At 37.8% G+C, this 24,650-nt stretch overlaps 1 protein-coding gene across 1 annotated transcript in view; it reads right to left on the bottom strand.

The window, feature by feature from the left end:
- The window catches only part of LOC145994373 (MFS-type transporter SLC18B1-like), a 129,018-nt gene that overhangs the window by 37,684 nt on the left and 66,684 nt on the right, over positions 1–24,650 (bottom strand). Inside the window, exon 9 of the mRNA XM_083130486.1 lies at positions 17,730–17,825. Within this exon, the coding sequence (XP_082986612.1) occupies positions 17,730–17,825 (96 nt within the window). The remainder of the gene's footprint in view (positions 1–17,729; positions 17,826–24,650) is intronic.

Below are 24,650 nucleotides of genomic sequence, written 5' to 3'. Positions count from 1 at the left end.
AATACTAAAACTAAACTCCGTGGTGCAACAGCCAATGATGGACCAAGGCCAGCCAAGCGGCTTATCATTGGGTTAAATGTGGTCAGCGCATCGAATCCCATTGTCGCTATTTTCTGCCTTTTCAAGTATAACTCTTGTTAAGAGTAAGAGTGTAAAGATGGCTAAATGTTCAACCAAGGCCAGATTTAATTTCACAGTTTATATTCTGTGAGATTGTTGTTAGAATGTAGTGAAGCAATGGTATACATTTTTTATTTATGATTCGAACCCGCTATGTGCTAACCACTCCGCCACAGGGGCCGGCTGCAATGGTGTACATGTTGTACATGTATGAAATGAGTATTTAATAAATGTAGTGTTTATTTAACAACATGCAGTTTCAATTGTAACAACTCTGTTTCAGATATCTCCGGAGAAAGCGAAGGCAAACATGTCGCTGAGCAAGTAGTGACGTGAGACGTCTCCACCAATGAACACGTTAGAGGAAATGGGATTGCGGGGAGACGGGAAGCGACTGCACTTACCAGCCTTCGCAGTAATGTATACTGCTTCGCTCTGCTCACTCAATCCCCCCCCTTTCTCTGCCGCTACGCGCGATCTTCCTCCAGAGATACCAGGGACAGGTTTTAGCTTTGCAATTGCTCTTACGATGCTGCCTCAACACCGATCCATTTCACTAACGAACTACCGTGAGTATGCGTAAAGTCACTGTCATTGTTTTAATTGGCCACGTTGCTTAAATCTATGTGTAAATGAAAATCATGAATTTTGTCTAGCTGTTTAACCTATGTACACATAGCGCCATAAGCGAGGAGTCACGTCAGTAGTACCCGACAGAAGAAAACTAAATGCATCAAATCTATTTGATGCACCAGAAACGCATCTATTGATGTAATGAAGTGTGTTATTTTGGCCTTTGCCAAGAATCAGGTTTACTGCTTGAGGCATTTTTGTATATCGTTTTTAAAGGTAAAGCCAAAGTGCATCATGTGAGACAAGTCTGTATTCCTTTCTTTGTCGAGCTGTACCTTAATGCATCAATGGATGTGTTTTTTGATGCATCGTCCTGCATCTTTCTCTACGATGCACTTAAACATTTGGAGTGCGCTACAGACTTTATGCATGTTTTGTTTCAGCCGATGCATTTACCGTGTGTTTAAAAAAATGTGATATCATTACAGATGTAAATATCTCAAAGGAAACTACACAGGTGTAATCCTCAACTCAATAAGATTTGTGCATAAAAATTTGAGTAAGAAATTTAAAGGTATGTGGACGTCACAAATGATTGTTCACAATTATTCAATATGAGAACCGCTTGTGACAATGAACACGTCAAGCTGGTAGTCCAGCTCCTGCCAAACACACTGCAGCAGTTACAGTCTCCAGTGCGGCGGTGATTCTCTGCTGAAGTTCCTCTAGGTTTGCAGGCAAAGGGGGACATAGACGAGTTCTTTCACATAGCCCCAGAGTAAAAATCACCAGGGGTCAGGTCTGGTGAAAGTGGCGGCCATTTCCAATGCACATTACCTTCATCCCTAACGTGCCCGGTCCATCGCCCTGGCAGTGTCTCATTGAGATACACCCACACAATGAGCTTCCTGTGAGATGGTGCCCCGTCATGTTGCAAAATGAAGTGATCATGTTTATTTACAATGAGTGTATTCTTGATCCAGGGTATGAAGACTTTGAGGATAATCATCGCAGGTCACATTTCCCGCAAAGAGAAACGGACGATGAAGATGATTCTTGAAAAATGCACAGAAGACAGCCACTTTTGGTGAGTCTCTCAGTTGCTCGATTGCGTCATGGAGAATTTATTGGCCCCCAAACGCGAACATTATGCTTGTTGACTTTGCCATTCGTGTTGAATATGGCCTTATCAATAAGATCAAGACATGTGTTTCAGGTGTTTTCAGGTGTCCTACTGTTAAATTTTCAGATCATTTGCTCGAGAATTGGTTACATTATTATATTAAGAAATGATATCAAATTTATTGAAACAGCCGGTACTTTTCAGTGTGTGCCAGTGATGTGTGTCTACGTGTAAACAACGATAGTCTACATTCTACACGCAGCCTACTTTATACACGGATTACGTAATCTATGTAAACAACATGGCAAAAGGTGATAACTTAACAAAGGGCGCCGTGGAATTAAAATAAAATTATACTGCGTATCAGTTGCTGATGTGTGAGGAGAACTTTTCATACTCTTTCTTCCAAATTCGAACAATTTCTCACCTAGGAAGAAACCTAATATAGGAAATATTCTAGTGTATTATGGGAAAAGGACCACTCTTGCCTCACGACTGCCATCTGTAGTTGTTTTTGCATACTATTTATCTTGCTCTATAGTTGATAATAGAAGAGAAGATAAATTTTGTTGTAAATAGGATTCTTCTCATTTCGTTAGGAACCAATACAGTTGAAAATGTCACTCTCCTTTCATGAAACCCTTGAAAATTAATTTTCATGCACTTTAGATTGTCTACGTAGTCTATGTAAACTGCAACCAATGTAATGTACGAGTAGATTACGTGTAGAAAACGCATGTAGACGTAAACTTATAGTCACGGCACATCACTGGTGTGTGCACATTCTAAGTGATAAATAAGTAGCTAATTTTAGATGCAAGAAGTGGTGAAAAGAATAAATCATAAATACAGTATTTTTTTAAAAAATCTATCTCTATAGATTACTTGAGAACTGTGTAAGAAAGATACAGTAATATGTTAATTAATTTATTTAGAGCATTAGTGTTGTGCTACGAGGTAGGGCAATGTGCATAAACTCCACTACTGTATAGGACAAACTACCTGCACATTATATAGCATAATTATTCGTGCAGCATAAACCTATTATTTCTCACTTTTATGTGTTCGCAATTAGGACGATTTAGGTGGTGTTCGCAATTAGGACACAATCGTTCCTACCTCATGAGCCGTTGCCTCGGCATGGAATGAAATGACTGAAAACCCCTGCCGAGGAACTCTCAACGCGTGTGACAAAGAACTTCTTGAGAATTAAGAGGATCCTCCGCAGTGGTTTTCATTGTGCGCATGAACAGCCCAACATCATACGGTACTGACGTTATACATTCATCCCCATAAAAAAAGCCTTCATTATCCTATGTGTGCCAATTGGGGACACATTTTTTGCAGTTAGAAACTCGGTCACCGCACGCTGTTTGAAGTGCACCGACATATGTTTAGTTACATGCTGCCATTTTCCTCGCTCTAGTTCAGCACCCCCTGGTGATAGAAGTTTGAAACTTGGAATGGAGAAGGGGGGAAGTCTGAAGAGTACAATGCATGGTTGCTCAAAATCCACAATGTCTTTACACCGTCACAAAAAATAGGAGGTATTACTTTTCAGCACGCCATCGTATATTATGCAACTATTAAAACGAACTCCTAACACAGAATTTAAGTAAATTATTTAAAGAATGTAAAGACTAGTTATGTGCGCCCCTGATTGTTCTCCATCGCATCCTTCTGACGACTGGGTTTCCTCCTCGATTTTAAGTGGGAAGGGCGAGGAAGCCGAAGGGAAGGGCTATGAAAAAAAAACGCGGTCTGCATGATTCGGTTGCACCGCTTCAAACAGCATTAGCGGGAGAAAGCTGCTTGATCCTTTCTGCTTTCTGTGCCGTGCATGGTGGAGATCTGCAGAGTTGCATCGGGGAAGTTGCAGTTGTTTTTGTGAGGTATATGAGTGTGCACAAGTGAAAGGTTCACCAGTTGCTGGAAACAGGCACGTAGAGAGGTGGAAAGCTAGCCCACCCCCGAAATCATACGTATATCTAATTTAAATAGTGTATAGTGGTAATTAATTTTACTTCTTTAAGATTAAACATCTCACACAAAAAGTTGTAATAAAAGCTTGAAGTTGTAAAGAGATTTTATGGACACCCTGTATATTGAGAAATTCATTTTCAGGGCTCCTACCCCCACTTTTTGGCCGTTAGTTGGATGCTGCTGATAAGAGATGAGCCCTCTTCCACCCCCGAAATAAAATTCTGGCTACGGGTCCGGCTGCAAATGTAAGTTCCTCATGGCTAGAACTGCACCCTCAACCACAGAAATTCGATACAGCCATTATAGAAGTTGCAATGGGGGTAATCTTACATTTGAATATGAATCCTATTTCGAGTCTTCCAGCAACAAAGCGTAAAATACATACTTTATACGTACACATATGACTATTTCATATTGAAAAGGCGATATCTATTTTATTCGTCTTCTGAAGAATGTTATGAATTCATGAAAAAATATATTCAACAGGAGCATTTGGAAAACTAACAGTATATTTTTTACTTCATTGTAAACCTTCACGATTATTTTATTTCTTTTTAGGATACTATTACCGTGCAAAAAGTTAATGCAACACCTACAGCTTTCTGTTGTTACTTTATTTATATTAAACAATAATGGAATACAAAGAGCTGCACCATCTATGAAGCTGAAAGGAAAATTCAAGGTTGTGATTTTTAGATTGTAAATCCATTATCAATTAGGGATAGATGAGAGTAAGGTTGTGCATTGGACAGCACATAGAGGGCGTGGAGATAGGACTGTACAGATTCTCAACATTGACGATCTAATTTCAGCTTTACGAAATACAATAGTACAAGATAATTCCTATAATATGCACGTTACATGATGTCTTTTAGATCGTTTTTGTGCGTCTTATGCATCATCTGATTCTTAGTTTACCAATCCGCTGCTCATTAAGCTAGTTGTGTTGTTAAAGTTAAATTTTTAATCGTGTATCTAAAATGGGAGTATTTTCATAATGGTTAGCTCTTTTCATTAAAATTTACAAATAGTTCCATCAGAATTGTTTAAAAAATTAAAATACATATCGAACGTATCGGTACTCCTAACTATTATCACTTATGCAGTTTCTGTTGATAACTGACGCTAAATTTCTGATGAAAGATCAAAAGTTACTTTTTCTTTAGGGCGAAGTTTTACCATGTTTCTTTTTTATATTTATATCCTACAAATTTTGATATGAGGAATCGTAGAAAACTCATTCAAAAATCAGATCCTTTCGTATTTAAAGATTTCTAATTAGGGAAAAGTTTAGCATATTTAAGAATATTTCAGTTATGTCTTAGTGTCAGAAGAACATTTTTAAAGAAAAACTACTATTACGTATTTTATTTTGAGAAACAAAAAATTCGAGCAGTGTATTACGAGAATATACATGCCTATGCTAAGTATAATCCGTATTCTGACTTTTTCGAACGAAAAAAAAGAGTCTTGAATGACACCTTGCCACGGGCCTGATTGTTATATATGTGAGGGTCAGTCAGTAGAAAACAAGCCACCTCGTATATCTTGATGTGTAGAAGCCGGGGTTCCACAAAACTCCTGCTGTCATTGGAAGAGGGTTCTGTTGTCGCCCGGTAGATGGCAGTCGCGTCGCAAGCTTTTGAGAAACAGTGCGAGTGTTAGCCGTGTGAGGTGCAGACGTGCAGGGACGTATCATGGAGGCCAGTAAGGAGGAGCAGCGAGCATTGTGCGTTTACTGGTTGTACATTTGCCTCACTTAATACACCGGCAGTTTGTTTCTTATATAGCGTACTTACAGAAGATACAATTGAATCTGCAACTGTATCAATATGCGCTGTATAAAACACATCTTGTTACTAAATTAGTTGTCCGTACACAATCGATTCTGTTGAATGATGAGGTCATAATTTGCTACGGTGGCAGATGGTCCAGGTAGTAGATCGTCCTGCAGTGACGTTCTTCCTTCGCGAAACCTCCAACTCCACTACCTTACCCGCGAAAGAGATAAACAATATTCCCCATACACAGCCCTCATTCGACGGTGAGTATCTCGCGTACTAGCGCCTTCCACCACTAGGAAACGCACGACTATTCGTTGCTCTTCCTTACTGGCCTCCACGATATGGCGGACGGCAAGTCTCTGCACGTCTGTACTTCACACGGCTAAGACCAGCTTAGACGAAAGCGTTTCGTTTAACAGTTTTGCTAGCATAAATGCTTCCAAAAATCTTATAGCAGATGGTACCTTACACGCAACATTTCATGTAAAATTTCGGTAAGCTTTTGCGATTACAATGTATAATATATATACAGCACGAAAGGCACGTCGATTTACACCGTTTATGGTGACTGCACTGTTGTTTTGTAATTGAAACAACTAAAATATTCTGCCATACGTGTACTGGATACGTTGTAAAGTATGTATTTAAGCAGCGCCATTGTTTCGTACCTAATACCATTTTTTAGGAAACGTTATTCCTCTCGGTTGAATAGTTATCGTGTTTCAAAAATGTGAAGTGATACATTGTTTACATCTCACGCGGCAGCCATTACAACTACACTCGTGACCTAGAGGTCGCTTCTGATTGGTTACGCTACGAAAAAAAATGCTACGGAAATAGTCAATATCATTGAGATATGCCATGAAATATACCATGGCATCTGTAATAGAATATAATATAATAGAATGGTCTTTATTTAAGCAGGCGTGTTTCGGCCTCGTGGGCCGTTCTTACAACCAACCATAAGATGTTTAACTTTACGCGGTAGCATTTTGGTCATGGCGTAAATGTTAAGAACAATGCTAAGTAAAAATGCTTTCGTCTGAAGCGGGCCTAACACATCACTGTTTCACAAAAGCTTGCGACGTGACTGCCATCTACCGTACGACAACGTAGCCGCACCATCTACACGTCGAGATATATGAGGTGGTCTATTTTCCTCATACTTTTGAGGCATTGGATTGCAGTGAAACTTGGTATAGAGCCCGATAAGCACAGTAAGGCATAAGAACAGCACATTAGCACAGTGCGCTACGACACCAGGGGTCACAGGTTTGAATCCTGGGTAAGAGATAGATGTTTGTGTTTGTCCTTAATGAGAAAATTGTCAGAAAACTGATATACGTGATAACAGAGACAAATAATTACTGTGCAAACTACTGCTTAGGGGTTCTCCTTAATAACAAATATGGTTATCGCTGTCACCTTTGGTGCGAGCGGTCCAGGGTTCGATTCACGTGGGGAACTCCTAAAAATTTGACATTGGTCCAGCATCATGAAGACAATTGGAGACTAGCTCCGATCTCGAAAAACCAAGAAACAGCGGTAATGCGACTCGATGTGTTGAACCAACGAAAATGCCGATAGGCAGAACCTATCCATCGGAGAGTTTGTGCCATGGATTTTTGTTCTTAGTCTTTATTATCTTTCTTTAATTGTATTTTTCATCTTGCGTTTGTTAGATATTCTTCCTCGAATGCATAACATTATTACTGGCGGTCGTAATTTTTACGATCCCTGCAGGATCTAACATCAATTTGGATGTAATTTACACCTTACGTCTATCAGGACCGTCTATTTAATTGTATACAGGGACAGGAACCGTCTATTTAATTATTTATAGGGACATGAAATTTTCGTTTCTATCCCCCTAAATTTCCGTGCTGTTTTTTTTTATTGCAATTTGGTGCTATTTTTAGGGCAAAATACGTCGGTTACTCTTACATGCCTTTATTATTGCTCCTTCTATGCTTAACATTTTGACATTGCTTTAGTTCTGGAAAATTGAAACAAGTTTTAGTTTTAATGACAAAAAATAATGATTACTAGGAAGGAGATTTTGATGTGCAAAAGGGGAAAAAAGGGTTTGGAAAATGTTTTTAAAATGGGTGTAAAAAAAGGTGCTGATAAAATGCCTTTATTAAATGCTCTCTTTTTCTGCACCTTCTGTATATAATGCGCGCGGACCGCGTAGAGAACTGTGGTTATATAATGCGCGCGGACCGCAGAGAGAACTGTGGTTCTGCCGAATAGGTTTTGTTGAAGATTGTGTTTTCTCTCGCGGGTTTTGCTACATTATCTTGGGAACTATTGGGGCTGCAATGATTATATTATACCATTCTATAGCTCTCGTTCTGCTCTACAAAATGAGACTATAGGATTTTATGTAGCTGCTCAAGAAGAGTGCAAATCATTAATTTTTCTGTCTACCTTTTTAAAAAAACGTTAAATGAAAGGTGCTGAAGCATCAAAGAGGGTGTAAAAAGGGGATAAATGTGCTAATCGCACGAAAAGGTGCAACAAAGTGTGTTCTTTTTACTTGATTTCATGTCCTAAAATACATATCTCAAACATTTGGTATGAAAAGAGCTATATTTTTGGAAAGGTGCTGCACATTATAATTCGTTCCCTAATCATTACCCTTGTGAAAAATGATAAAATTTCTTCAATTTGAAAAATTATTTCATCTCATCGACCATTAAATATACAATAAACACTAAACCGCCAAAGTGACAATCTCTTTTGAATCGAACTTTCACCAGCAAGGCTAGAGATAATATAGCTCGTAGCACTTCAGGTAATTAACTCTCTTTGAACAAAAGAAGTATTATCAGCATATTTCGCGTTAAAGTGCAAAATTCGGTGTTATTCTTAAAATGGCATAATTCGTGTTATTTCGCGATTCCGAAACACAGAAAATTTGCCTCCTTAACCTACCCAAACATATTTTAAGCACTTCATTGTGATTTCCTTAACTTTTCGGTGTTATAGTTAAAACGAAAAATTCACGTCCCTAACTACACAGGCTGGCGAATATTGTATCTACCAATTTGAGTTGGCAACCTTGCCAGAATGCACGTGCGCATGAAGAGTTGGGAGCCAGGCAATTAGTATAGCTACCATGGAGCGTTGACCGATGCAATACGAATTGCGGCGGTGGAAGCCTTCATCCAAACAGTCACTGCGGCGGTACAATGAAGACAACCATGCACCTGTTCCAGAGACACTCAACATTCTGATGTGGGTTAGACAGTGGAGAGCCACAGGTAATGTTGTGAACCGTCTGTCGCCGTGAAATACGCAATGTACCACGGAACATGTTGCGATACGCTTCATGAAAGCCTTCTCACATCGCCTCGAACAGTTCATCAAAACAGAAGGAGGACATCTAGAGGACGTAATTTTCAAGGTACACTGATGTCTGTATTGCCCATATTATACACTGAATTAAATGCCTATGTGCATATATTTATTTCATAACCATACAAAGTTACTACAATCACCCTCCGTCTTTCCGTTGTCACTTAAAGTTGGTAGTTTACAATATGCGTCACCCTGTATATAATTCCATTTGATACTCTCCATGTCTGTGGCCGAGTGGTTAGCACATCGCGCTGCGACGCCAAGGGTCCCGGGTTCGAATCCCGGTCGGGCTTGGTTGTTTGTGAATGTCCATTCATCAATTTCATCATTTCATCACTCATCCCCATCTTCGCAAATTAGCCAAGAGGCACAAAACGCGAAGTAAAATAAACTAATTCAATCAATCAATCAATCAATACTCTCCATGTCATTTAATGATTATTTTATGTTCATGAAGTGTTGATTCAATCACTAAATTACAGATTACAAACATTATTAGCCTCATAACATTATTTTCCGCATTATGAACTTTGCAGTTGCCCCCACTTTTTGCCACTTTGGACCCCGCACTATGGCCTCTTAATGCTAAGCCTTGTCAACCAATAAAATTAAACTGTTCTCCCCTCCATCCAGTTTTGGTACCGAATAGGAGCTACTGGGCACTCAACATGCATTTTTTCTGGATCACGACTAGTTTACATTTATAAGTATGTAGATGTCGTGCCAACAAAATTTTACTAATTAGAAGCAGTTAACAAATGCAAATTATGTCTTAATACCCACATAAATAAAATAAAATTTAGTCTTACTTTTTGAACAAAAGGTGTGCACTAAGAACAATATAAATGTCATTTTCTTAACACATTATGATTGTATTCTCAGTCAATATATTCATTTAACTAGTCTTATTTTTAAAGGAAATTGTCAGTAAGCTTCGACCTGATTTGTAGCTTATCTAATATATTTCATAAATTTGATGGGCGCATAATATGATGGACGCTCTGAATAGATAAAAACGTATTTTTATCATTTCTCTTATTTCCATAATATACTCCACTTTTTTTAGTTAATTATATTAGCAGAGATCTAAGACATAAACAATCTAAAGAAACTTTGATTTGTTTAAGAGACTATAGAACTACATCAAATAGTCGATAAATAAGCATAACATAGATATATAACGATATATTCAGGTTCATCCAGGCCCTTGATGACGTAGTGGTAATGTCGTCACCTTTTAATCAAAGAGTTCTAGGTTTGATACCCAGTGGAGGCACATAGTGGTTCGGATACCACTGTAAATTGTAGGTACAGTCCTAATTAGCTTTTCTGTGCATGAAGAGGGGGCCAATAACAAACAAAAAAACTGATTCATCTGCTCCGTGGCGTGGTTCCACTTTCAAAAATGAGTTTTCGTTGGGAAGCCGTTTACCCTAAACCTACGTCATTTTACAAGCAGAAAGTATATCGTAGTTCAGTTCTCGCCACTGAATGTTCTGTCGTCTAGGGGCCGTTCTTGCCAAACGTAAGCTTCGTGAAAATATGGTGACTAATCGCGCTGTTGCAAGAGTCCTTCAAAAGGGCAAGCAAGAAATGTTATAGCCCTTAGACGTTTGGAGGGTAGATTCTTTCCTTCTCGGCATCTGAAATGCCAGCCCCTATGCAGTGATGTTCCTAGACGAGGGAAATTTTCTCTTTCATGTTCGATTAATTTATTTCATATTTCAAAATTTCCCTTTCGTATTCCAAAAAATTCCCTTTCGAATTCCAATAATTTCCCTTTCGTTTTAAAAAAAATCCCTTTTATATTCGAAAAGTTTCCCTTATTCCAAAATTTCCCTTTCATAATCCAAAAATTTCCTTTTTTATAATAAAATTCCCTCTTTCAAAACAATAAATCCAAAAAAGGGAAAAACAATTATTGAACGTTTATGCAGAGATTTCGATCTAGAAGAGTGTACGGACGATTTTATGTGGTATAACCGCAAATTTAACAAGAAGTTAGACCATTGGGAACACTTATCCCTTAGTAAGCCCAGTGTCGCCGAGTCTTTGAGCGCGAAATTTGAGTTCGTATACATAATGGAGAAAAATCGTAATAACTCTGGCACTATGGGACCAATCTACTTCGGATAACTTTTGTTTTGCAGGCAATACATCGGTGCTTGCAACCATGTGAAATTTGGATGCCCCAACCCCGGGGGGTTACGGGCGGGGGCTGCATCCCCCCGAATTTCAATGAATAAAACATAAAATTGTGGAGTTTGCCCCCTCTTCTCCAACTACTTTGTGGAGAAAACCGGAACTTTTGCTTTTTTTTCCAAAGAATGGACCTTCCGCAACAGAATGAAAGTTGATTCATGTTCGTGGGTGCAATACAATTTGAATAATAAGGCAAAACGTAAAACTCTAGCGAATTTTAGCCAATTTGCATAATATTCATAAAAATGTTATAACTGACACTATGGGACCAATCTACTTCGGATAACTTTTGTTTTGCAGGCAGAATATCAGTGCATGCAAACATGTAAAATTTGGATGCCCCAACCGTGGGGGGGGGGTTAAGGGCGGGGGGCTGCATCCCCCGAATTTCAATGAAAAAATAATAAAAATGTGGAGTTTGCTCCCTCTTCTTCAGCTACTTTGGGGAGAAAACCCGTACTTTTGCTTTTTTTCGTTCGCAGTTGCATCTTGTGTAGCTACTGTGAATCTATTTATTCCCTGTTGACTCGGCTCTTTGTGGAAATATGTCCGGAAGGAAACAATTGTGCGTTAGGGAAATCGATCAGCTGTTATATGATACGAAATGTTTATGGTGAGACCTTTGTTAGTCCTAACAAAGGAGGGAAGGGAGCCTTTGCAATCATTTGTTTTGTCTATACTTCTGGATAGACGCACGCTTTAGACTCATGCTTCTGGCCTCTGGCTATCGTCAAGCTTCATTGCATTTCTAACATACAGGCGACAGAAAGCTGACACCGCCAAACTCATCCAATCACCTCTCTCCTTGACCCCCCCCCCCACGCGGCCACTACTTCAGCTGGATCACCAGGTCTAAACACAAAGAAGAATGTGTGCCTTATCAGTACTAAATCACAGCGTTGGAAGCTTGGAGGAAAACAGCATCGTAAATACCAAGCATTTATTGTGTCTGTCAACTGCCGAGCGAACACGTGGGCCCAAAGCCCAAACACGTGACATATTCCGAGAAAGGAGGGGGGATTTGGAATTTTCGTAAACACGATTGCAAAACATGTTCCCGAACGGACTGCCAGTGTTTCAACCACAATATACAAATATAAGTGTGGCAAACCCTCGATAATTGTATCTAAAGCTGTTTGTTGTATATCTGCAACAGCGGCTACAAGGGACATCCTTTCTTTGTTGCATATATGCAACGGGGGAGAACTAAGGGATGGTGGCAGGTCATAAAAAAAATATTGGTATGTTATTGGGGGCAGATAAATTTTGTAAGTGTTCCACGTACTTAACTCATTCCTTGCTGTTAGGCATTGACATCCAACACTTGAAAATGAACCATGTAACGTACAAAAAATAAACCTAATCCACTCCAGAATATTCATGCTTTGTATTATAATTCCTATTTTCGTCATTTTGTATTGCCTTTCTACCTTTTGTCTTATTTTCAACGATAATAAAAATGATGAACCATCTTATACACAGTCGTAGATACCTAGAGCTTTCTCGGTGGCCAAGGCAGGGTTTTTAAATGTCCAGAAATCCATAAATTCTAATTGGTTCCATTAGGTTCTGCTGCAGGACTGCAATCTTTTTTTCTCGCACAATTATAATTCGGTCCAAGTTGCGTATTGTTTCATTCAAAAAAAGGTTCCTGGACCGAATTTAAATTAATCCGGAAAAAATGTCCCTGGACCGTATTTAAATCGATCGGGAAAAAAGGTTCCTTGACCGAATTGCAATACTTTACTGATAAAAAGGTTCTTTACGGTCCAGAACCCATTTACGCTTGCTGACTTTCTCTCCTGGACCGGAATTGAATTTATTTAAAATTCCTGGACCTTTAACAACCCTAGGCCAAGGGTACTGTTTGGTCCTTGCCAACGAAGATTCCAGGTTCGAGTCCTGGTGTAGGAATGAGTGTAAATCAGCATTCATTCTCATCGGTGCAACTAGCAATATGTAGCAAGAATACTACATAAAACAAGAAATATAAAAATTCATGCATGCCTAAACTCTGTCCCGCGAATCTGCGAAGTTAGCGAACGAAACCTAGCCTCTTCGCAAGTAGTGACTCGAGAGGACTCGACCAATGAAGACGTGCGTGGAAACGGGATTGAGTGCAGAGGGGAAAACGACTGCAGCTACCAGCCATTGCAGCAGTGTGTGCTGCTTCGCTCCGTACACTCGCTTTCTCCCCTTCTCCACCGTTATGCGCGGCCTTGCTCCAAAGATTCCCTGGTTAGGTATAGTGTATGTTTCATCAATGAATCGAACTTGCGACCCTTGTAATTTCTAGTGCATTGCACTAACCGCTCCTCTTGAGAGTAAACGTCTCTTCCTAACCCTTTACCCGTCAAAGAATGAAGGAACAATTACCAAAGTAAAGAATGCAAGTTTTTGGCAGCAAATACATTTGAATTATTTAAGTGGTTTAATTTTCTTCTTTACTCTAATGAGAAGATCCGTATAGTACAGGGTGCTCCATTTAAAACGCAATCCGGAGTTGGGGATAGTACAACTTTTGAACCGGAAGTGGTACACATATAATCCTTATACCAAATTGAAGCCTTGTTCATGTATATATTTTTAAACCGGGAAACAATGATTGGATTTCATTAGTGTCCACGCAGTGTTGCCAGATGTAAAGGAAAGTGTAAATGAAATGTTTTACAAAGCATGGAAAATGGCACATAACACACATGTACGGACATGCCGTCGGTAATTTTCAGTTTGGTTAGGGGGATTAGCTCGGCATCTATTGCAGTGAGAAAAGAAAGGTTCATTTAATTTCATTAAGACTGTGCATTGGCAACACTGCTGGTGTTTCAGCGCCACAAAAGGTGTGTTTCGAAACTGTATACATCATGCAATTACTGAAACAATATAAAAGAGATTTGGAAATTTTCATGTAGATAGTGTTACATACATGCACCTGGCAAACATGCGATGAGATTACATTTTCTACCGCTTGGGAAGAAACAGAGGAAAGGCCAGTCGTGTTCTCATCGCATGGTTGCCAGGTGCATGTAAGTAACACTATTTTCATGAAAATTTCCAAGTTTATTTTTATTGATTTCAGTAATTGCATGATGTATACAGTTTCGAAACACACCTTTTGTGGCACTGAAACACCAGCAGTGTTGCCAATGGACAGTTTTAATTTCTAAAAACAACGATTTTCCTAGTTCCCCTTTAAATACGCCTCATCCGAATTCATTTCCTTGCATCTAAAAATTATGCCTCTTGTCAACAGACATCCGCTAACCGTATAGTGTCCAGTCAAGATCGGAGCTTCCCCTTGCCTCCTCCACACCCCTGGCTCTCCAGGGTTGCCATACTTCTTCTACGTTGCTCGGGCAACACTTCGCGTGTACGTATGCTGTTGATTTGGTCGGTTGAAATTGTTGCTTATTGGCAACACTGTATGTGGGTCGCGGGACCTTGACTTTACTGTTTTCGTGGCGAGAGCTTTAGTACAGTTCAACGTCCAGAATATGTACTTCTTCAGTTTGGCTGTCCGTGTGTAAGCAGTGATGTTCCCAACAGGGAATTTTCCCAGTAACGAGGAATTTTGGAGCTGAAAAATTACAGGAAAAGGAAATAATGGAGAAACATCCAAAAATGTGCAAGAAACATGGAAATTTGACATCATGCACTGTAACAGTACTTTCTTCTCACTCACGGTTGCTTCTTCTTGTCCTCTTCTAGTGAAGTATAAGTGCCTGAAATAGCGTATGTCGTGTCAATCTGAACTCAGCTGATTAATCGAAATGAGAACTTTCAAGTTATAAGTTAAATACATACTGAAATCTGAAGGTAAAGCAAGTTTTGTAAGCTGATGTCCAATAAAAAGGAAAAAAAATATTTACGTAGTAAAAGGGTTATCCCCTCTAATTAACATACAAGTAATTTTTTGCGACAAGCACACATAAAAGTGTTCACAAATGCCTAATTTTAAGCTATTATTTGCCTCCACACCCCCTAAAATCGTTCGTACACCCTCCTACATCGAAAACTGGGGCTAAATTCTCTAGCAATCTTAGACCTGAAGGCTTATGGCTGCAGCAACACCAGCCTTCCATCTGTCCTTATCCAGAGCGAGATCAATCCAATCTTTTCCATCCTTATCGATTTCCTTTAAGCCCATCTCAACGTTATCCTCCATCTTCGTCTTGGCCTTCCTACAGGTCTCTTACCGTCAGGTCTCCCCAACAAGAATCCTGTAAATTCTTCTTTCCTCTCTCGTTCGTGTTACGTGGCCTGCCCGCGAATTTTTATTTTTCCAGTCAACTTATGAATGAGGGTTCATTTCTTGCTCTCTGATTGTCTGTTGGAAAGTTACGGTGCTCTGATTGTGAGAATATCTTATTTTCTATTTTTCAGCGAAAATTTGTGTTTTCTAATCTTACCTAACCTAACCTGACCTAACCTAACCTAACCTAACCTAGCCTAACCTAACGTAACGTACAGCGCAAGTAAGATATTCTCACAATCAGAGCACCGTAACTTTTCAACAGCCAATCAGAGAGCAAGAAATGAACCCGCTTTCACAAGTTGACTGGAAAAAAATGCCCGGCCTGCCCACCTAATTCTTCTTGATTTAATCATTCTATTAATATCTGGACATAAATTATGTAACTTACTCCAATCACCTGCCTCCTCATCCCTTTTTAAGTCTAAATATTTATCTAAATATTTTATTTTCAAATACTATTAATTTAAGGTCCTCATTAAAATGTACTTCCGATATTGTACAGGACTGGTGTACTGCTAACTTGCTTTGCATAAACACTGATAAGATCCAAAACTTGGAACTTACATATAATAGTAATACTCATAATACAGAGCAAGAAAAGAATTCTGTCACCTTTTTGGGATTCTTAATAGATCATCATTTGGAATGGGAGGATCATATCAGTAGAGTTGAATCCAGAGTTATCAAAGGGGTTTATTTAATGTGTAGGTTAAGATTGTGTGTAAGCTTGAAGGTTCTAAAAACTGTTTATTATGCACAGATACACAGTTACTTAAGCTATGGTACCTTACTTTTGGATCATCAGCCTTCAATAAAAAGGCTATTAAAAATGCAAAAAATATGTGTAAGATTAATGTGTTGTCTTCCAAGCCGTGGCTACTGTAACTTAAGTTTTGTTAGAGTAGGTATTATGACAGCTCCTGCTATCTTTGTATTCCAATGCCTACTCTATATAAAAGAGAACATTCACATTTATGAGGGGTTAGGGTGTTCACATGCCTATCAAACCAGAAATAGGGATTGTTTAGGATTGTTTAGATGTAATTACAACAAGACACAAAAAACCTTTTACTACATGTCAGTTAAGTTTCACAATGCTCTCCCTCTGTCTTTAAGGCAACTGCCCTTTTTAGAATTCAAAAGAAAAGTACAAAAACTATCAACCGATAACTGTATATATAGGGTAGAAGAATTCTTTGAAATTAATTGTGTTAGGTAAAATAGTTATGATTGTAAAACAATAATGTTAACTACTAAATTTATGTAACTGGTGTTACGTTTCTAAAATGCTTTTTGGGTGTTTTTGTAAGATCTATAGATATTTCTGACGATTGTAATACATGTGATGTTCTCATGTGTTTCTACAATAAAAATTATTATTATTATTATTATTATGTTCCTCTGTTGATTGTAATGGACAAATTTCACATCCATATAAAACTGCAGGCAAAATTACTGTTTTATATATTTTAACTTTTAATTTCTTAGATATTATATGAAAAGAGAAAAGTAATAAGTGCGATTGGGGTGACCTTCCACGTAGTACACTCAATTGTCAACCAAAGTTCCACGTAGTACACCCTGGACTGCATTTTGCAGACGAACGAGGCTCTGGCGACTAGTCCCGTGGCCAGTATAATTTTTGTGTTGTCATGTGTTTTGTCCTTGTGTGTGGGCTGAGTGACTCTTTACAGCCTCAGCTTTTAATCGAAGTCAGAATATTTTAATATTTTACTTACGACACTGCGTTACAAATATGCTACTTTAGTTCTGGTAAGGGGTTGGACCCCCGTATAAAGTGACGGGTGCAAAATAGCCTAAGTGCTGACGTACCCAAAATTTTAAATTCAAATTCAAATAAGTGTTTTTTTTTACATTGGCTTGTGAAGGAGGGAATTTTCAGGTCTAAAAGGTAAGTTTTTGGTATACGTCAGGGAAATTTCCCTCTGGGCCAGTAAAATCACTGCGTGTAAGTATCTGGCAACGCTGCTCCCTCTTTTCCACCCCTCTGACAACGTTACAGTAATCTTGCTAGCTTTGAGTTCGACACGTGTACACGGGAACGCTCTGTCACAAATAGGGTGAGTTGCCCAGGGCTGAATTAGTGCACGAACTTACAGGAAAAAGACATAGATAATCGTCATCACTCACTATTAAACATACTTTGATATAGTAGCAGCAACAGTGATACACTGTACGTATAATCACAGCTATAATCTTAATTTGTAAACACGAAGAAAGAAAAGGATAATAAAAATCATCAGTAAACACTTTGAAAAACATTCCTGCTCTATATTAGAATGCAGGTAACTCATCTCATACTTACATGGCTGATCTCAAAGCATCAATGAAGGACGATACCAATAGAAATCCAAGGGAGGTACCGTGAATGACCAATCCAAAACAGGAGACCCAGAGAACACTGAGAAAACAACAATATGTATCAGTACTGCACAAATAAACAAGGATCATTATTACAGTTGGCAATACTAGTTACTAGCTAGCCAATGAACATGCAGAAGCAACAACTACGTCATGCTATATTGTCACATTAAAATCCTTGTCGAACGGTGTGAACCGTGAGCTGGAGCGCAATAATGTTTTCGCGAGTGTGTCCAGGAATGGAATGACAATTGGCAACAATGGAGAAGGTGGGAGAGCAGTAGAACCCGTGATGCTATGAGGGAGGGTGACGAAACGAAAATTGGGATCTGCGCCGCTGCAGAGACTGGTGTGTCGGCCTCTAGCTCGGAGCTTGTTACAACATGCACAACAAGTAGAACAATCGGGAAATGAAGCGAATAGTTTTATTGGAAATCGACCACGAGACACGTTAATCCAAAATAATGGCGTCTGCTTGCATTGCCAGCTGAACATTTTTTGGGGCAGTTTCACTTCGAGGATCGCTGGCGCCAAACTTACATGAATTATCTTTTGATTTACAGCTCTTTATTAATTGAAGCTTAGGTATACAATGCAGTAGCAGGTGTACAGGTTGTGACACAAAAGAGGCAAGCATAGGAAGTAAGGAAGACATAGAGAAACAAACAAAAGACGAGACCGAAATTAACTGAGAGAAAGTATGAAAGGGATTGAAAAGAGGAAAGAAGACATATAAAAGGTTACACACACGAGGATAGCTAATTACTGTACAATAGAATCAGGCCCTGGCTTACAAAAGTTAAAGGTACAAGGAATGTGATAGTATTGCTAAATCGTATTAGGTCAGGGCATACAACTACTAAAAGTCATTTACAAAAGATTCGGATTTAGAAAACCCAGATTGTACATGTGGCAATAAGGAAGATATACACCATATTATATTTGAGTGTAATATACGTACATACAAGAAAGAGAGGCATTCTACAAAAACCCTTATAAACTGTGCAATTCCTCTTCCACAGTGTTTGTAATCTTTGGTTTGTGAACCTAACCTGACAGTTGGATATATTGTTATTATTTTTTAAGGAAATGTGTCATAACAGTTTAGTAAAAGTATTTTCTATCAATTATTTTAAAAATAATAATGTACACAAAGTTAAAAAGACATATGTAAGTTTATATACAGTACATCAGTACATAGATATGGGAAAAACTGCAAAAAGCGGTAATCCCAAATAAAAATAAAATATACACACAAATAGACAAAAACAGCATCAGGCTGGGAACAACAATAGAACTGTCGAATTTCACTGCTGGATCTTTTTGAGTAAAATTTAATTTCAATTATAGAATGTGAAATTATCATGAGACAAACACAGGGATGTCCGTTTTGTAGGACTACCCAATAGTATACAATGTTGTTTTGTTAGATTGCTAACAACTGTTTTTTGAGAAACTTTGAAACCATGAAAATTAATAATTACGTTTAAAACCTTTCTTCCTGCACCCTACTAAAGTTCCATTAAGATCGGATGAACAGTTTTTGATTTACAGAATTTCAAAGATGGCGATCGTTTTCAAAACTCAAGAAACAGCCCTTTTCTGTTCTCACGTCGATGCAAAATAGAAGGCATACTCGAAAAGAAGTTGGATAGCATAGATTGACGCAGAATTGAATAGCCTAAGCTAAATTTTGATGTAACTCGTTCTTATGTAGGTCCGCTGGTTAAATTTTAGTTGTAGACATAACTCGAGTATCTATAATTTTTAATCCAGCAAATACAATGGTTTTGCACATTTAGTAAATCCTTTTAATAAATCACTTTGAATTAATATATCTAACCACTTGTAGCTTACTTACATTTTATATGTAATTTCAGACGTACATCTATTCTTTAAATAATACATGTTTCTCAAGATAAGCTTTCAAATTGACAGAAGCGATCGTTTTGCAGAAATTTAAGACGTTTCTTTGATAACACGTGTCTCTTTTTTCAACATCCCTTGCACCATCTATGATTATATAAATCATCAGTTTCCAAAAATGAAATAATGTACTTATTAACTTACGTTGACAAAATGTTACTTCTATTACTGAAGAAATTAGCAATAGTAAATAATTGTACAAAAGAATAAGCTTTCACTTATTTCTGTTTTATCTGGAAAGAAATATTTGAATACAAATGAGGCAAAGAAAGATTTAACAACAATCTTACTGCATTTTCGTCTTTCGAATGATGCAAGCCAGTGAGACTGGTAGCGTATGAAATTCGTGACAAGAATACGTATTCTGAGAGATGTTATTTCATTTAGTTGTCTAAACGATTTTTTATTTACATTTTTGAATTAATTAATTAATTAATTAATTTTTTGAGATAATTCCAGATACAGCACAAATGGCCATTTTACGCTGAAATTGTCAACAATGAGGAAACAATTATGAGAAATTAATACAAGACAGAGAAAGAAATGGATAAAGATATAAACAAAAAGAAAAATGGAGAGAATGAAATAGAGGAGTGAGAGAGAGAAATAGAGAAATATATAAACAAGAAGAAAAAGGGAGAGGATGAAATAGAGCGAGGGGAGAGAGGGGTTGGAGAGAGAGAGGGGTTGGAGAGAGAGAGAGAGAGAGAGAGAGAGAGAGAGAGAGAGAGAGAGAGAGAGAGAGAGAGAAATAGATATACTAAACAAAAAGAGAAAAGGAGAGAATGGAATGGAGCGCGGGAGAGAGAGAATGAAGGAAATAGTTACGGATAGAAAAAGTAAGACATATCGATAGATTAGAGAGAGATAAAGAGAAAGTAGGAAATAGAGAAAAGCCAAAATAAAGTATTAAAGGGAGAGAAAAAGAAATAGAGAACTATCAAAATAAAGAAATAAAGGGAAATAGATTGAGAGAGGTAGAGAGAGAAAAACTAACATAAGGAAACAAAGGGAGAGAGATTGAGAGAGGAGGAGAGGTTAAGAAAGAGAGAGAGAGAAATATTAAGGAAGTGACAAAGAGGGTTGCGATTACCTGTAGCTACAATTAGGTTTAATAATATTAACTGTATCTATGATATTTAAGAATATTCTCTGGCAGCCACTTGTACTAACAAATATCACAATCTTCATTAAGCCTTAAAGCAATTTCCATCCAAGTTTCAACAACTTGCATCCCAACAATGAACACTGAACATGGCAACAATCAACTGATGAACGTTTCATAGTGATGATTGTGTCTTAAATCTGCTACTGATATTGTCACAGAGAAAATGATAAATTGTGAAGATACTGGAATAATCTCAGCTATAACGGAGTGAGTACATAAACTTTAATAACAATGCAGATATTTCGAATAATTGTAACAATCTGTATCTATAGTTGGTCTAAATATTCTTCTTACTTGTTTCAAATATTGATACATTTTGTCTTGTACGTATATTTTTTAACACCTATGTCTCACATGGACATGTAACAACAGGTCCTATTATGTAATAAAATTTAAGTTTGGTGATTTTGTATGAGAATTGATTTGCATGATTCCTTCTGTTACCTATACTTATATATCTGAAGAATCATTTACTGTTGAAAAAGTAATTGTTTACCTTGTCTTTGTTGCGATGAACAGAAACGAGGATCTAGTATTAGTTTTAGCAACGTATTCATAACACAATGGGCTTTACACCTTTAGTGGTAGAGAATAATGTACATAAGAATCAATTAGACGAGAAAGTTTGAGACTGATGAGGAGAAATTCAGGTATCTGAATGATCTGATTTCTTTTTTCGAAGAAAAAGAGAAAAGTGAGTCAGGAGTTGGATATGCAGTGTACGATCCACAACAGAAAACAGACCTATTATTTCGGCTTCCACAAGACTGTTCAATATTTACAGCGGAATCTTAAGCAATTTACCAAGCTTTAATATATGTCCAAAAAATACATTTGACAAAGTTCTTAATACTTATTGACTCGGAAAGTGTTTTACAGGTGCTTAAATCTTCTTACAAGAGTATTTACAAATTATCCCCTTATACTATAAATTGAATACAATTAATCCAAACAATACGAAACTCTAAAAATAGCATTGAGTTGACTTGGGTTTAAGCACATTCTCATGTAGATGAATGTGCAAAGAAAGCAGCGTGTCTTCCAAATATTGCGAACTTATCATTATACTATACGGATCTTCTCCCTAGAGTAAAGAAGGAAATTCTGAATGAAGGGTTTGATTGGTGTCGAAATGAACTTACAACAGTTGGAGAATCATACAGACCATTTGCGGAATTCAAAACACACAAACCATGGTTTCATCATGTAGGTGCTACAAGAAAGGTAATTGTATTAATTAATAGACTGAGAACGGGTCATTTGTGTACTAGGCAACATTTATCCAGAATTGGAATAACCTTATTTCTCGCACAATTTAAAGTTGCGTATTGTTTCATTTCAATATGGAACTTAGACCGGATTTAAATTGATCGGGAAGAAAGTTCCTGAACCGTATTTAAATTGATCCAAAAAAAAAGGTTGCTGGACCGTATTTAAATTGATCCGGAAAAGAAGTTTCTGGACAGCATTTAAATTAATCCGGAAAAAAAGGTTCCTGACCGTATTTAAATTAAACAGGAGAAAAGGTTCCTGGACTGCATTTAAATTGATCCGGAAAAAAGGTCCCTGGTACCAAGTTGAAATACTTTACAGAAGAAAAGGTTATTTGAGGTTCATAACCCATTGTATTTATTCAGAATTTCTGGACCTCTAAGAACCCTGCATTTATTTGAGTGAGTTTGAGTTTTTGTATCAAGTCCACTTCGTTTTGTTTTAAGTCCACTCTATGCACAGATAGGCTAATTGGAACTGTACTGGAGCAAGCTCTGTGACGTAGTCTCAAATAACTCACAAACTTCCTCCTAAGGTATCGCGTCGTTTGCATGTCCATTATCTCACCCAGCGAGTCACGCATGCGCACAAAGCCAGGTGAAAGTTTCTTTGCAAGCATTGTTTCTCGCTCCTCCAAGCCAGTTTGGACTCAGGACGTTGCAGTGCTTGAACGTGTTAGTGAGGAATGAGCTCAAATTCGTTGCCCATTCCTCTTATCATTGATATACATGTGAATGTAGCTATAACATTTTTTAATTTTTTTTTGGATGTGGAGATGTGTTCTTACGTCCGTGTGTCCGTGCTTGCGTGTATGTGCGTGTGAGAGAGAGGTGTACTTGTTATAGATCTTTGATATGCGTAAATCTAGATCGGGAATGTTCTTTTAGTATCCAAATATGTGTAAAAAATATCGGGATAATGTCAAAATTAGGTCCGAGTCTAGTCTCGAATATATCCTTATGCACAATGAAATAAAAACATCCAGATAACGTCCCGTTCACGTGAACCAAGTCGCACTGATGTCCGAAAAATATCCAAAACTGATCTATAGAATGTCCAAATATGATCCAAGAAATTACAAAAACATGTCCAAGAATGATCCACAGTCTCTCCAAAACATATCCAAAAAATATCCGGAAAATTTCTAAATCATATCTTTCCTGGCTATCCTATGGATGCCCTCTTGTCGGATATATGGATATCTAGGTGATCTCCAATGGATGTATACTGGACATTCTTGGATATCCAGAAAATATCCATAAGATGTCTTCTGCATATTTGTATGCTGTCCTGTATGAGATAGTTATCTCATGAATGTACCTTACGTCCTTCTTTACCTTTGTCGCATTTGCACGATTAAAATGAAAGCTTGATTTTTTCATAAATTACAGGAGACTAGTTGAATAATTTGATAAAATCTGTTGTTTGGTGATTTAAACTATCGAAGCAAAGGGTAAAAAGCAATTAAGTTCTAATGTAATTTTTCTCATATTTTTTCATATTTTTACTGCATTTCATGGTAGCAAAATCCATTTAAAATTCATGAAACAACTGTGAAGGAGAAAAAAAGAAAATTTAAAAACGCAATAAAAACGGCAAAAGATACTAAAAATTGCCTAAAACCAAAAAAGGCCAAAAAATTCAAAAAAAAATGCAGAATGAAAACAATGTTTTCTAGTTCTAACTGAAGTGAAATGAACTTCTATCAGGTGTAGCATTGTCTTCAAGGCCCAGAAAAAGAGATGATTTTTCATCAAATTCTTAGACCCGCTTTGGATGAAATCATTTTCCTTAGAATTTTTCTTAACATTTATGCCATGACCAAAAAGCTACCATGTAAAGTAAAACATCTTATGGCATTTCAGATGCCATGGCATTTCTCAAGGATAGAACCGGCTCTATTTCCGTAGCATTTTTCGCAGCATAACCAATCAGAAGCGACCTCTAGGTCACGAGCGCAGTTGTGATGGCGGCCGCGTGAGATGTAAACAGCGTATCACTTCACACTTTTAAACTACGATAACTTTTCAACCGAGAGGAATATCGCTTCGTATTAAATGGTTTTAGGTAGAGAATTGGTTTGGTTTGAGTTGGTGTTTTAAGTCCACTTTATGCACAGTAAGGCTAATCGGGACAGGACCTACAGTTTAAAGTGGGATCCGAACACCTGTGCCATGTGCCTCCACCGGGTATCGAACCCGGGATCCCTTGATTACAAGACGACGACGCTACCACTGCGACATCGGGGGGGCTAGGTTTTAGGTAGAGAAGAATGGCGCTGAATAAATACATACTTTACAACGTTTAGCTACTGTACACGCATGGAAGAACATTTTAGCTTTTTCAACTGTAAACACCGTGCATTCACCATAGACGGTGTAACTTGACTTGCATTTCGTGCTATATATATTATACATTGTAATTGCAACAGCTAATGTTCAATGAAATGATTGCCTGTAAAGTACTATCTGTTATAAGATTTTTGGAAGCATTTACGTA

This window comes from Lepisma saccharinum, chromosome 10, assembly GCF_977018435.1.
Source record: "Lepisma saccharinum chromosome 10, izLepSacc3.1, whole genome shotgun sequence".
NCBI lineage: Eukaryota > Metazoa > Arthropoda > Insecta > Zygentoma > Lepismatidae > Lepisma > Lepisma saccharinum.
The sequence above is the reverse complement of the archived record's forward strand: the minus strand, read 5'-3'. Positions and strand labels throughout refer to the sequence as shown.